The 15692-nt window shown below is 39.1% G+C and overlaps 1 protein-coding gene across 3 annotated transcripts in view; it reads right to left on the bottom strand.

Annotated features, from left to right (window-relative positions):
* LOC130930315 (voltage-dependent calcium channel subunit alpha-2/delta-3-like) overlaps positions 1-15692 on the bottom strand; it is a 288134-nt gene that overhangs the window by 156812 nt on the left and 115630 nt on the right. For all 3 annotated transcript variants that reach the window (XM_057858208.1, XM_057858191.1, XM_057858200.1), the window contains exon 12: positions 13679-13812. In XM_057858208.1, the coding sequence (XP_057714191.1) occupies positions 13679-13812 (134 nt within the window). The remainder of the gene's footprint in view (positions 1-13678; positions 13813-15692) is intronic.

Raw genomic sequence — 15692 nt, forward strand, 5'->3', positions numbered from 1 at the left:
CATTCATTTCTAATGGCATTTCTTCATGTTTGTTCATTCTATTGATGCCAATGTACTTGGTATCCATTGACGCTTATGTAAGTTGATACTATTGACGTCCATGGACGTCCAAAATTTTTCCCATTCATTTTCAATGGGAATTTTTTTTTTTTGCCCAAATCAACAAAAAATGACCAGATATCAATAGGACGTGTACCCCAAATGTCCCCAATTACAATGATGCTTATGGAGGGTGCTGCCATTGACGGCCATGGACGTCCAACTCTCCCAATATTTTCTAATAGCTTTTACTTTGTTTAGTGCCATTGACTGGCATTATGGTCCATTCTATTGATAGACCTGAGTGGGGCTAAGATTTGTATCTCCACAGAGGAAAGACCAAGGTGTAATTTCTCCCGAAATTGCAGTTTCTAGTTATTATTATTATTATTATTTATTCATCTTATTCTCCGCGTTTTTTTGAGCCAACGCACAGCCCAAACCGTAGCCCCGATCGGCACCGTTCAAGTATCGGCATGACCGGAATTTTCGCGTGACGATGGGAATTTTTCAAAACGCCACGAAAAATTTTACGTTCGCCCGTAAACGGCAATTTTCCGAAAAAAAAAAAAAGTTAAAAAATGTATCTAGTCCTACAATTTTTGACCAAATCACATAATTTGGGTATCAAAAATTCCGGGACAATGAGGGGCATAAAAGTTGTATACAGAATTTGGAAAAAATTTACGGTTCCCCGGAAATATGCCAAAAACTCTCCCATTCATTTCTAATGGGAAAAGTTCCCATTCACTTACAATGGGATTTCAATGGAATTTACATTGCAATGATGCCATTGACGGCCATGCATGTCGAATCTATTGATGCCAATGTACTTGGATTCAATTGGCTATATGGATGTCGATGCCATTGACGGCCATGGGCGTCCAAAATTTTTGCCATTCATTTTCAATGGGGAAAAAACTACATTTCCCCAAATCAACAGAAAATGACCAGATATCAATAGGACGTGTCCCCCAAAGGTCCCCAATTCAATTGACGCTTATAGAGGGTGCTGCCATTGACTTCCATGGACGTCCAAAATTTTTCCCATTCATTTTCAATGGGAAAAAACCTAAATTTCCCCAAATCAACAGAAAATGACCAGATATTAATAGGACGTATACCCCAAACGTCCCCAACTCCATTGACGCTTATGGGGAGTGCTGCCATTGACGTCCATGGACGTCCAAAAATTTTCCCATTCATTTTCAATGGGAAATTATTTTTTTTTCCTCAAATCAACAAAAAATGACTAGATATCATTAGGACGTGTCCCCCAAATGTCCCTGATTGCATTGCCGCTTATGGAGAGTGATGCCATTGACGTCCATGGACGTCCAAACTTCCCATTCATTTCCAATGGCATTTCTTCTTGTTTGTTCATTCTATTGATGCCAATGTACTTGGATTCCATTGACGCTTATGTAAGTTGATACCATTGACGTCCATGGACGTCCAAAATTTTTCCCATTCATTTTCAATGGGAAATTTTTTTTTTTTTCCCCAAATCAACAGAAAATGACTAGATATCAATAGGACGTTTCCCCCAAATGTGCCCGATTGCATTGCTGCTTATGGAGGGTGATGCCATTGACGTCCACGGACGTCCAAACTTCCCATTAATTTCCAATGGCATTTCTTCATGTTTGTTCATTCTATTGATGCCAATGTACTTGGATTCCATTGACGCTTATGTAAGTTGATACCATTGACGTCCATGGACGTCCAAAATTTTTCCCATTCATTTTCAATGGGAAATTTTTTTTTTTCCCCCAAATCAACAGAAAATGACTAGATATCATTAGGACGTGTCCCCCAAATGTCCCCGATTGCATTGCCGCTTATGGGGGGTGATGTCATTGACGTCCATGGACGTCCAAACTTCCCATTCATTTCCAAAGGCATTTCTTCATGTTTGTTCATTCTATTGATGCCAATGTACTTGGATTCCATTGACGCTTATGTAAGTTGATACCATTGACGTCCATGGACGTCCAAAATTTTTCCCATTCATTTTCAATGGGATTTTTTTTTTTTTCCCAAATCAACAGAAAATGACTAGATATCATTAGGACGTGTCCCCCAAATGTCCCCGATTGCATTGCCGCTTATGGAGGGTGATGCCATTGACGTTCAAGGACGTCCAAACTTCCCATTCATTTCCAATGGCATTTCTTCATGTTTGTTCATTTTATTGATGCCAATGTACTTGGATTCCATTGACGCTTATGTAAGTTGATACCATTGACGTCCATGGACGTCCAAAATTTTTACCATTCATTTTCAATGGGAATTTTTTTTTTTTCACCAAATCAACAGAAAATGACTAGATATCATTAGGACGTGTCCCCCAAATGTCCCTGATTGGATTGCCGCTTATGGAGGGTGATGCCATTGACGGCCATGGACGTCCAATTCTCCCAATCTTTTCTAATGGCTTTTACTTTGTTTAGTGCCATTGACTGGCATTATGGTCCATTCTATTGATAGACCTGAGTGGGGTTAAGATCTGTATCTCCACAGAGGAAAGACCAAGGTGTGTAATTTCTCCCGAAATTGCAGTTTCTAGTTATTATTATTATTATTATTATTATTATGCAATGGTTTCTCCGCGTTTTTTCGGCGCGCCGCGCAGCCCGAACCGTACCACCGATCGGCACCGTTCAAGTATCGACACGACCGGAATTTTCGCGCGACGATGGGAATTTTTCAAACGACCCCGAAAAATTTTTCGTTCGCCCGTAAACGGCGATTTTCCGATTTTTTACAACTTTTTCAAAACGCTACTTGTCCTACAATTTTTGACCAAATCACATAATTTGGACATCAAAAATTCCGGGACGGTGGGGGGCATAAAGATTGTATACAGAATTTGGAAAAAATTTACGGTTCTCCGGATATTTGCCAAAAACTATCCCATTCATTTCCAATGGGAAAAGTTCCCATTCACTTTCAATAGTATTTCCAATGGACTTTACATTGCATTGATGCCATTGACGGCCATGCATGTCGAATCTATTGATGCCAATGTACTTGGATTCATTTGACTATATGGATGTCGATGCCATTGACGGCCATGGACGTCCAAAATTTTTCCCATTCATTTTCAATGGGGAAAAAACTAAATTTCCCCAAATCAACAGAAAATGACCACATATTAATAGGACGTATACCCCAAACGTCCCCAACTCCATTGACGCTTATGGGGGGTGCTGCCATTGACGTCCATGGACGTCCAAAATTTTTCCCATTCATTTTCAATGGGGAAAAAACTAAATTTCCCCAAATCATCAGAAAATGACCAGTTATCAATAGTACGTCTCCCCCAAACCTTCCGAACTCCATTGACGCTTATAGGGGGTGCTGCCATTGACGTCCATGGACGTCCAAAAATTTTCCCATTCATTTTCAATGGGGAAAAAACTAAATTTCCCCAAATCAACAGAAAATGACCAGATATTAATAGGACGTATACCCCAAACATCCCCAACTCCATTGACGCTTATGGGAGGTGCTGCCATTGACGGCCATGGACGTCCAAAAATTTTCCCATTCATTTTCAATGGGAATTTTTTTTTTTTCCCCCAAATCAACAGAAAATGACTAGATATCATTAGGACGTGTCCCCCAAATGTCCCCGATTGCATTGCCGCTTATGGAGGGTGATGCCATTGACGTTCATGGACGTCCAAACTTCCCATTAAATCCCAATGGCATTTCTTCATGTTTGTTCATTCTATTGATGCCAATGTACTTGGATTCCATTGACGCTTATGTAAGTTGATACCATTGACGTCCATGGACGTCCAAAATTTTTCCCATTCATTTTCAATGGGAAATTTTTTTTTTTCCCCAAATCAACAGAAAATGACTAGACATCATTAGGACGTGTCCCCCAAATGTCCCCGATTGCATTGCTGCTTATGGAGGGTGATGCCATTGACGTTCATGGACGTCCAAACTTCCCATTCATTTCCAATGGCATTTCTTCATGTTTGTTCATTCTATTGATGCCAATGTACTTGGATTCCATTGACGCTTATGTAAGTTGATACCATTGACGTCCATGGACGTCCAAAATTTTTCCCATTCATTTTCAATGGGAATTTTTTTTTTTCCCCAAATCAACAAAAAATGACCAGATATCAATAGGACGTGTCCCCCAAATGTCCCCGATTGGATTGGCGCTTATGGAGGGTGATGCCATTGACGTTCATGGACGTCCAAAAATTTTCCCATTCATTTTCAATGGGAATGTTTTTTTTTTCCCCAAATCAACAGAAAATGACTAGATATCATTAGGACGTGTCCCCCAAATGTCCCCGATTGCATTGCCGCTTATGGAGGGTGATGCCATTGACGTTCATGGACGTCCAAACTTCCCATTAAATCCCAATGGCATTTCTTCATGTTTGTTCATTCTATTGATGCCAATGTACTTGGATTCCATTGACGCTTATGTAAGTTGATACCATTGACGTCCATGGACGTCCAAAATTTTTCCCATTCATTTTCAATGGAAATTTTTTTTTTTCCCCAAATCAACAGAAAATGACTAGACATCATTAGGACGTGTCCCCCAAATGTCCCCGATTGCATTGCTGCTTATGGAGGGTGATGCCATTGACGTTCATGGACGTCCAAACTTCCCATTCATTTCCAATGGCATTTCTTCATGTTTGTTCATTCTATTGATGCCAATGTACTTGGATTCCATTGACGCCTATGTAAGTTGATACCATTGACGTCCATGGACGTCCAAAATTTTTCCCATTCATTTTCAATGGGAATTTTTTTTTTTTCCCCAAAATCAACAAAAAATGACTAGATATCATTAGGACGTGTCCCCCAAATGTCCCCGATTGCATTGCCGCTTATGGAGGGTGATGCCATTGACGTCCATGGACGTCCAAAATTTCCATTCATTTCCAATGGCATTTCTTCATGTTTGTTCATTCTATTGATGCCAATGTACTTGGATTCCATTGACGCTTATGTAAGTTGATACCATTGACGTCCATGGACGTCCAAAAGTTTTCCCATTCATTTTCAATGGGAATTTTTTTTTTTTCCCCCAAATCAACAGAAAATGACTGGATATCATTAGGACGTGTCCCCCAAATGTCCCCGATTGCATTGCCGCTTACGGAGGGTGATGCCATTGACGTTCATGGACGTCCAAACTTCCCATTTATTTCCAATGGCATTTCTTCATGTTTGTTCATTCTATTGATGCCAATGTACTTGGATTCCATTGACGCTTATGTAAGTTGATACCATTGACGTCCATGGACGTCCAAAATTTTTCCCATTCATTTTCAATGGGAATTTTTTTTTTTTTCCCCAAATCAACAGAAAATGACTAGATATCAATAGGACGTTTCCCCCAAATGTGCCCGATTGCATTGCTGCTTATGGAGGGTGATGCCATTGACGTCCACGGACGTCCAAACTTCCCATTAATTTCCAATGGCATTTCTTCATGTTTGTTCATTCTATTGATGCCAATGTACTTGGATTCCATTGACGCTTATGTAAGTTGATACCATTGACGTCCATGGACGTCCAAAATTTTTCCCATTCATTTTCAATGGGAAATTTTTTTTTTTCCTCAAATCAACAGAAAATGACTAGATATCATTAGGACGTGTCCCCCAAATGTCCCCGTATGCATTGCCGCTTATGGGGGGTGATGCCATTGACGTCCATGGACGTCCAAACTTCCCATTCATTTCCAAAGGCATTTCTTCATGTTTGTTCATTCTATTGATGCCAATGTACTTGGATTCCATTGACGCTTATGTAAGTTGATACCATTGACGTCCATGGACGTCCAAAATTTTTCCCATTCATTTTCAATGGGATTTTTTTTTTTTTCCCAAATCAACAGAAAATGACTAGATATCATTAGGACGTGTCCCCCAAATGTCCCCGATTGCATTGCCGCTTATGGAGGGTGATGCCATTGACGTTCATGGACGTCCAAACTTCCCATTCATTTCCAATGGCATTTCTTCATGTTTGTTCATTTTATTGATGCCAATGTACTTGGATTCCATTGACGCTTATGTAAGTTGATACCATTGACGTCCATGGACGTCCAAAATTTTTCCCATTCATTTTCAATGGGAATTTTTTTTTTTTTCCCAAATCAACAGAAAATGACTACATATCAATAGGACGTGTCCCCCAAACTTCCCCGATTCCATTAACAATTATGGAGGGTGCTGCCATTGACGGACATGGACGTCCAATTCTCCCAATCTTTTCTAATGGCTTTAACTTTGTTTAGTGCCAATGACTGGCATTATGGTCCATTCTATTGATAGACCTGAGTGGGGCTAAGATTTGTATCTCCACAGAGGAAAGACCAAGGTGTGTAATTTCTCCCGAAATTGCAGTTTCTAGTTATTATTCAATAATTCTCCGCGTTTTTTTGAGCCAACGCACAGCCCAAACCGTAGCACCGATCGGCACCGTTGAAGTATCGGCACGACCGGATTTTTCGCGTGACGATGGGAATTTTTCAAACCGCCACGAAAAATTTTCCGTTCGCCCGTAAACGGCAATTTTCCGAAAAATAAAAAAAGTTTCAAAATGTATCTAGTCCTACAATTTTTGACCAAATCACATAATTTGGGCATCAAAAATTCCGGGACGGTGAGGGGCATAAAAGTTGTATACAGAATTTAGCAAAAATTTACGGTTCCCCGGAAATTTGCCAAAAACTTTCCTATTCATTTTGAATGGAAAAAAAACGCGCGCTTCACAGCCCGAACCGTTAGACCGATCGGCACCGTTCAAGTATCGGCACGACCGGAATTTTCGCGTGACACAGGAAACTTTACAAATGGCCCCGAAAATTTTTACGTTCGTCCGTAAACGGCAATTTTCCGTGAAAAAAAAAAAAGTTTCAAAATGTATCTAGTCCTACAATTTTTGACCAAATCACATAATTTGGGCATCAAAAATTCCGGGACGGTGAGGGGCATAAAAGTTGTATACAGAATTTGGAAAAAAATTACTCTTCCTCGGAAATTTGCCAAAAACTATCCCATTCATTTCGAATGGGAAAAGTCCCATTCACTTCCAATGGGATTTCCAAAGGAATTTACATTGCATTGATGCCATTGACGGCCATGCATGTCGAATCTACTGATGCCAATGTACTTGGATTCAATTGACTATATGGATGTCGATGCCATTGACGGCCATGGACGTCCAAAATTTTTCCCATTCATTTTCAATGGGGAAAAAACAAAATTACCCCAAATCAACAGAAAATGACCAGATATCAATAGGACGTGTCCCCCAAACTTCCCCAATTCCATTGACGCTTATGAAGAGTGCCGCCATTGACTTACATGGACGTCCAAAATTTTTCCCATTCATTTTCAATGGGGAAAAAACTAAATTTCTCCAAATCAACAGAAAATGACCAGATATCAATAGGACGTATATCCCAAACGTCCCCAATTCCATTGACGCTTATGGGGGGTGCTGCCATTGACGTCCATGGACGTCCAAAATTTTACCCATTCATTTTCAATGGGAATTTTTTTTTCTTCCCCCAAATCAACAGAAAATGACTAGATATCAATAGGACGTGTCCCCCAAATGTCCCCGATTGCATTGCTGCTTATGGAGGGTGATGCCATTGAAATCCAGGGACGTCCAAACTTCCCATTCATTTCCAATGGCATTTCTTCATGTTTGTTCATTCTATTGATGCCAATGTACTTGGATTCCATTGACGCTTATGTAAGTTGATACCATTGACGTCCATGGACGTCCAAAATTTTTCCCATTCATTTTCAATGGGAATTTTTTTTTTTTCCCCAAATCAACAGAAAATGACTAGATATCAATAGGACGTTTCCCCCAAATGTGCCCGATTGCATTGCTGCTTATGGAGGGTGATGCCATTGACGTCCACGGACGTCCAAACTTCCCATTAATTTCCAATGGCATTTCTTCATGTTTGTTCATTCTATTGATGCCAATGTACTTGGATTCCATTGACGCTTATGTAAGTTGATACCATTGACGTCCATGGACGTCCAAAATTTTTCCCATTCATTTTCAATGGGAATTTTTTTTTTTCCCCAAATCAACAGAAAATGACTAGATATCAATAGGACATGTCCCCCAAATGTCCCCGATTGCATTGCCGCTTATGGAGGGTGATGCCATTGACGTCCATGGACGTCCAAACTTCCCATTAATTTTCAATGGCATTTCTTCATGTTTGTTCATTCTATTGATGCCAATGTACTTGGATTCCATTGACGCTTATGTAAGTTGATACCATTGACGTCCATGGACGTCCAAAATTTTTCCCATTCATTTTCAATGGGAATTTTTTTTTTCCCACAAATCAACAGAAAATGACTAGATATCAATAGGACGTGTCCCCCAAATGTCTCCGATTGCATGAACAATTATGAAGGGTGCCGCCATTGACGTCCATGGACGTCCAATTCTCCTGTTCATTTCTAATGGCTTTTTGTTTTGTGCCAATGACTGGCATTATCATCCATTCTATTGATAGACCTGAGTGGGGCTAAGATCTGTATCTCCACAGAGGAAAGACCAAGGTGTGTAATTTCTCCCGAAATTGCAGTTTCTAGTTATTATTATTATTATTCAATAATTCTCCGCGTTTTTTTGAGCCAACGCACAGCCCAAACCGTAGCACCGATCGGCACCGTTCAAGTATCGGCACGACCGGATTTTTCGCGTGACGATGGGAATTTTTCAAACCGCCACGAAAAATTTTCCGTTCGCCCGTAAACGGCAATTTTCCGAAAAATAAAAAAAGTTTCAAAATGTATCTAGTCCTACAATTTTTGACCAAATCACATAATTTGGGCATCAAAAATTCCGGGACGGTGAGGGGCATAAAAGTTGTATACAGAATTTGGCAAAAATTTACGGTTCCCCTGAAATTTGCCAAAAACTTTCCTATTCATTTTGAATGGAAAAAAAACGCGCGCTTCACAGCCCGAACCGTTAGACCGATCGGCACCGTTCAAGTATCGGCACGACCGGAATTTTCGCGTGACACAGGAAACTTTACAAATGGCCCCGAAAATTTTTCCGTTCGTCCGTAAACGGCAATTTTCCGTGAAAAAAAAAAAAGTTTCAAAATGTATCTAGTCCTACAATTTTTGACCAAATCACATAATTTGGGCATCAAAAATTCCGGGACGGTGAGGGGCATAAAAGTTGTATACAGAATTTGGAAAAAAATTACGCTTCCTCGGAAATTTGCCAAAAACTATCCCATTCATTTCGAATGGGAAAAGTCCCATTCACTTCCAATGGGATTTCCAATGGAATTTACATTGCATTGATGCCATTGACGGCCATGCATGTCGAATCTACTGATGCCAATGTACTTGGATTCAATTGACTATATGGATGTCGATGCCATTGTCTGCCATGGACGTCCAAAATTTTTCCCATTCATATTCAATGGGGAAAAAACAAAATTACCCCAAATCAACAGAAAATGACCAGATATCAATAGGACGTGTCCCCCAAACTTCCCCAATTCCATTGACGCTTATGAAGGGTGCCGCCATTGACTTACATGGACGTCCAAAATTTTTCCCATTCATTTTCAATGGGGAAAAAACTAAATTTCTCCAAATCAACAGAAAATGACCAGATATCAATAGGACGTATATCCCAAACGTCCCCAATTCCATTGACGCTTATGGGGGGTGCTGCCATTGACGTCCATGGACGTCCAAAATTTTACCCATTCATTTTCAATGGGAAATTTTTTTTTTTCCCCAAATCAACAGAAAATGACTAGATATCAATAGGACCTGTCCCCCAAATGTCCCCGATTGCATTGCTGCTTATGGAGGGTGATGCCATTGACGTCCAGGGACGTCCAAACTTCCCATTCATTTCCAATGGCATTTCTTCATGTTTGTTCATTCTTTTGATGCCAATGTACTTGGATTCCATTGACGCTTATGTAAGTTTATACCATTGACGTCCATGGACGTCCAAAATTTTTCCCATTCATTTTCAATGGGAATTTTTTTTTTTTTCCCCAAATCAACAGAAAATGACTAGATATCAATAGGACGTTTCCCCCAAATGTGCCCGATTGCATTGCTGCTTATGGAGGGTGATGCCATTGACGTCCACGGACGTCCAAACTTCCCATTCATTTCCAATGGCATTTCTTCATGTTTGTTCATTCTATTGATGCCAATGTACTTGGATTCCATTGACGCTTATGTAAGTTGATACCATTGACGTCCATGGACGTCCAAAATTTTTCCCATTCATTTTCAATGGGAATTTTTTTTTTTTTCCCCAAATCAACAGAAAATGACAAGATATCATTAGGACGTGTCCCCCAAATGTCCCCGATTGCATTGCCGCTTATGGGGGGTGATGCCATTGACGTCCATGGACGTCCAAACTTCCCATTAAATACCAATGGCATTTCTTCATGTTTGTTCATTCTTTTGATGCCAATGTACTTGGATTCCATTGACGCTTATGTAAGTTTATACCATTGACGTCCATGGACGTCCAAAATTTTTCCCATTCATTTTCAATGGGAATTTTTTTTTTTTCCCCAAATCAACAGAAAATGACTAGATATCAATAGGATGTTTCCCCCAAATGTGCCCGATTGCATTGCTGCTTATGGAGGGTGATGCCATTGACGTCCACGGACGTCCAAACTTCCCATTCATTTCCAATGGCATTTCTTCATGTTTGTTCATTCTATTGATGCCAATGTACTTGGATTCCATTGACGCTTATGTAAGTTGATACCATTGACGTCCATGGACGTCCAAAATTTTTCCCATTCATTTTCAATGGGAAATTTTTTTTTTTCCCCAAATCAACAGAAAATGACTAGATATCATTAGGACGTGTCCCCCAAATGTCCCCGATTGCATTGCCGCTTATGGGGGGTGATGCCATTGACGTCCATGGACGTCCAAACTTCCCATTCATTTCCAAAGGCATTTCTTCATGTTTGTTCATTCTATTGATGCCAATGTACTTGGATTCCATTCACGCTTATGTAAGTTGATACCATTGACGTCCATGGACGTCCAAAATTTTTCCCATTCATTTTCAATGGGATTTTTTTTTTTTTCCCCAAATCAACAGAAAATGACTAGATATCATTAGGACGTGTCCCCCAAATGTCCCCGATTGCATTGCCGCTTATGGAGGGTGATGCCATTGACGTTCATGGACGTCCAAACTTCCCATTCATTTCCAATTGCATTTCTTCATGTTTGTTCATTTTATTGATGCCAATGTACTTGGATTCCATTGACGCTTATGTAAGTTGATACCATTGACGTCCATGGACGTCCAAAATTTTTCCCATTCATTTTCAATGGGAATTTTTTTTTTTTCCCCAAATCAACAGAAAATGACTAGATATCATTAAGACGTGTCCCCCAAACTTCCCCGATTCCATTAACAATTATGAAAGGTGCCGCCATTGACGTCCATGGACGTCCAATTCTCCCATTCATTTCTAACGGCTTTTACTTTGTTTTTTGCCAATGACTGGCATTATGATCCATTCTATTGATAGACCTGAGTGGGGCTAAGATCTGTGTCTCCACAGAGGAAAGACCAAGGTGTGTAATTTCTCCCGAAATTGCAGTTTCTAGTTTACATGTGTTATTTTGATGACATTTGGTGTTGAATGAGATCAAATAAACCAGGACCCTAAATTGGATGGAAATGAATATCAAAGAAGCCTACATAAATTTACTGATTTATTTGATATTATTTGAGAACCACTTTCCATCTAATTTACTACACAAACTGTTATTTCTGCCATTTTGATACAATAGGCAATAAAAATGGTTTGAATAGCTTTCCAGATATATAAGGTGATGTGCATGTTAATTGATGTAGCCTACACATTAAAAATGAGTAATTATTGCTTATTTCTATACATTCAATTCATATATTTTTTTTAAATTACTCAATACTTCCAACACACACAAAAAAATTAGGATTTCAACTCAAAAGCTATTAACTAGCTAATATTTTTTGTTTTATTTTGTTGTTTTTAAACTGAGGAAGAATGTGACTGAGTCCCACATCTCAAATGCTAATCAAATGCCCCACTCCAAGCTCAACTGCTGACTGACACCTACAGCACAGTTAAAAATTTTAAAGAAATTAAGGGGGCCATCATCATGATTTCTCCAAAAGAGGTACAAAATTTGCAGTAGATTTATTGTTACAGCAATGCTGCACAGAAAAGGTGTCACTGTTTATTAAATGAATTTTTTTCTATTTTAAAATATCTTGTTTTTTGTTTCAACAGTTGTATCGTAGAATGTAATATCTGAATTTTCTGACCAATTTATCGATAATCGCTCTATCACGATACCGTGAGATAATCGTTATCACGAGTCTTGTAATGGAAATCGTATCGTATTGTGAGGTACCATGAGGTTCCGACTCCTAATAAAATTATGCAAACTCTTCTACATACACTATGCAGGTTTTTATTCACGTTTTCAGGGACCACGGTTAGTTTTGAAAACAGAGCCATTTGGTCATGAATCGATGAACATTTTAAATGTTTCATTAAAACGTATTATGGGGTTATGTTTAAAGGGCAACTTATGATTCTTTTTTTTTTTTTTTTTTTAAATATTGTAATTGCTATTTTTCTTTGTGTTAAGGAAATAGATAAAAATCAACAAAATAAAATTTGGAAAGTAAAAAAAAAAATCACAGTGTATTTTCACAGTGGTAAAGAGAGTTTATTTTCTCCTCAGAAACTAACAGGTGTTTCAACGTAAATACGTACATTCTGATAATGAGTCCAAGTGGTCCTTGTTGTTCCTCTAGTTTCTTTGAATGAGTGGCTACATTCTGTCTCATCAGTCATATCGTGAATCAATAAAATGAAAAGTGAATATTCACTTTACAAGTCAATTTTTAATTTGCGCCCCAAAATATTCTCAGCGTTAAAAAAAAAAGGTCATGAAAGAGTATGAATGTGGAAAAACTCTGGGTACTTTTGAATTTTTTTGTATGATCTTCCAGCCGCATATTTACAACATGTAAGCCTATTCATTATTTTTTCATTTTCATTTTTCTCATCAGGTTTCATTCATTTTTTGTTTATTTGTTTTAATACTGTAACTGTATATCCATCTAACTGAAATAGCGGACATTGGGGCCTAAACAAGTTGGACATTACCTTCATGACAGAGCAGTTATGAACAGAGCACTAAGGGAATACAACACCACTAGCTGCTCACATACTGATTTTGCATGAATATTTGTTGAGTAAAGCAACAAAGCCATGGGAGAGTTATTTTGGTATAAATATGCAAACAACCCATGTAGTTAGTCAGTATATTTTTACCTCCAAACACACCCGCACACAAGTACGTATGCACCCCCACAAACAGTGCCGCATTTGCATTCTACACAATGTGACAAACACAAATCTAGTGTTTGGACACTGCTTGTACCTTAATAACAAATATGCACTCCTCAGTAAAGAGTAAAATTACTTTTAGGAATATCCTGAAAAATGATGGAAGGTTCTATAACAAGTTAATAAATCTTCCCAGTTTATAATGAAAAGTTGCTTTTACCAACTTACCGTGGTATCAATGTAAGCCTCAGTCCAAACTGTATCATGCTCTCTGTCAATCACCTTAGGCCGACTCAGCACATGAAGATACTCCATCACATTCTCTTGGACATCTGCCAGTGTGGATATCTGAGTGAAGTAACCTGTTGAGCAGAAATATCAATATAATTGCCAATAATATAATCTGATAACGGTGAGTCTCCTCAAATGTTTTACTACTACATTCACTTCAGAGATTGAAAAAATCTTAATTACAGCACTCCTGAAAGCCTCACAGGCAAATAAATGGAATATACTCAGTATGCATATACAGTTCTGAAGGTGGCAGAAAGCAGTGAGATGAAGCTTGATACATACCGGTACTCAAGAAATAGCTAGATGATTTCCTGCAGTCATGCACACGTGAAAGGAAAATCAGCATGAGTTCAGAAATAGGCATTATTTAGTGTCAAATTTATGTAAAAGAAAAAAAAAAGTTAAATCCAAATGTGATGCTATTTCATGTGACGACAATATCGCCATTACGATGCTAATGCCCATGTGTAGAACAGAATGTACTCTTATCTCAACAGGGAACTGAAAGAATCAGGGAAGCAGTAAGTCAGAAATAGGAGGGAAAAAATGAAAAGGAGAATAGTCCATAGAAGCAAACTGTCACCGCCATCATGAGGCACTCAAGGAGAAAACCGAGGAAATAGATTTTGGGGTCATCGGTCCAGCCAGGGACCTTTTTTTCCGCATGGAGAATGGGGCCAGCACCATAGGAGTTTGGTTTAACATATTGCAGGGTTTTGTGATGGAGAAGAGTCAGTCACTTAAAAAAAATCCCAAAATAGGGACAGGAAATATGGAGGTTTCTAATTATTATATAGATAAGTTTCTGAGGTACTTCCGCTTTACTTCTGCATGTGTTTTGAAATTTCTCCATCCAAAACAACAGTGGAGCTGGAGTAACATTACTCATCAAATCCTTTAAAAAAGAATTTGGAAATACCTCATCCATCTGCCATCATCGCGACAGGGCAATATGTTCATGAAGGCAGATGTGGAAACAAGCTCGTACCACTACAAAGACAGGGTGTTTTTGTAGTCATGTTGCCGCTGTGTTTTGGAAGGTATGTTCTTCCTATCCCTGCATTTTCATGTGTCCGGTGCTCAAAAAATACTAAAGCTAAAATTTTGCGCATGGAATGACTTGTTGCTTTTGATATTGTTATTATGATGATTGTGATTATGATGATACGTGTAACATGGCACAATTATGTCAACGCATTAATGCAAGTGTTACAAGATTTTTGTTTGTCTGTTTATAGGTGGAAAACACTGTTTGGCAAGGGAAGATACAGTAAGTTGATGTGCCTCACAACAACACTTATTGTACGTTGATGGACATATAGGAGGAGAGGAGAGTTACTCCCTATAGGAATCACATTACCCTCGTCCTCCACGAACTGCACTGGCTTCCTATCTCACACAGGATACAGTTCAAAATAATCTTTCTCACATACAAAGCACTCAATCACATGGCTCCTCCATACCTCACGGACCTTCTGTCCCCCCACACTCCCCCCCCGTCACCTTCGCTCATCTAATGGAAACATTCTCGTACTGCCCCGACAAATAACACACCGTACTTGGGGGGACAAAGCCTTCTCCGTTGCTGCCCGTTCACTTTGGAACTCACTCCCTAAAACCATCTGCACCTGTTCTGATCTTCCCACATTCAAAACATTGTTAAAAACTCATCTTTTTAAATTGGCTTTTAATTTGTAATTCTTTTCTCTATTGTTTTTCTTTGTTTCAACTGTAAAGCGTCTTTGAGCATTGATAAAAGCGCTCTATGAATAAAATGTATTATTATTATTAATATTATTATATACCGAGACTACATGCGCTTTACCCGCGGGCGGCCGAAAGGCTGGGGCTGGAGACGGCGCCTCGCTTCGTGGCTGACCGTCAGCTCGATCCTGAGATCCAACTACGAGCATTTTAACTGCAGAAACTTTTAAGATCCGCTATTGGA

Source organism: Corythoichthys intestinalis, chromosome 2 (assembly GCF_030265065.1).
Source record: "Corythoichthys intestinalis isolate RoL2023-P3 chromosome 2, ASM3026506v1, whole genome shotgun sequence".
Taxonomy (NCBI): domain Eukaryota; kingdom Metazoa; phylum Chordata; class Actinopteri; order Syngnathiformes; family Syngnathidae; genus Corythoichthys; species Corythoichthys intestinalis.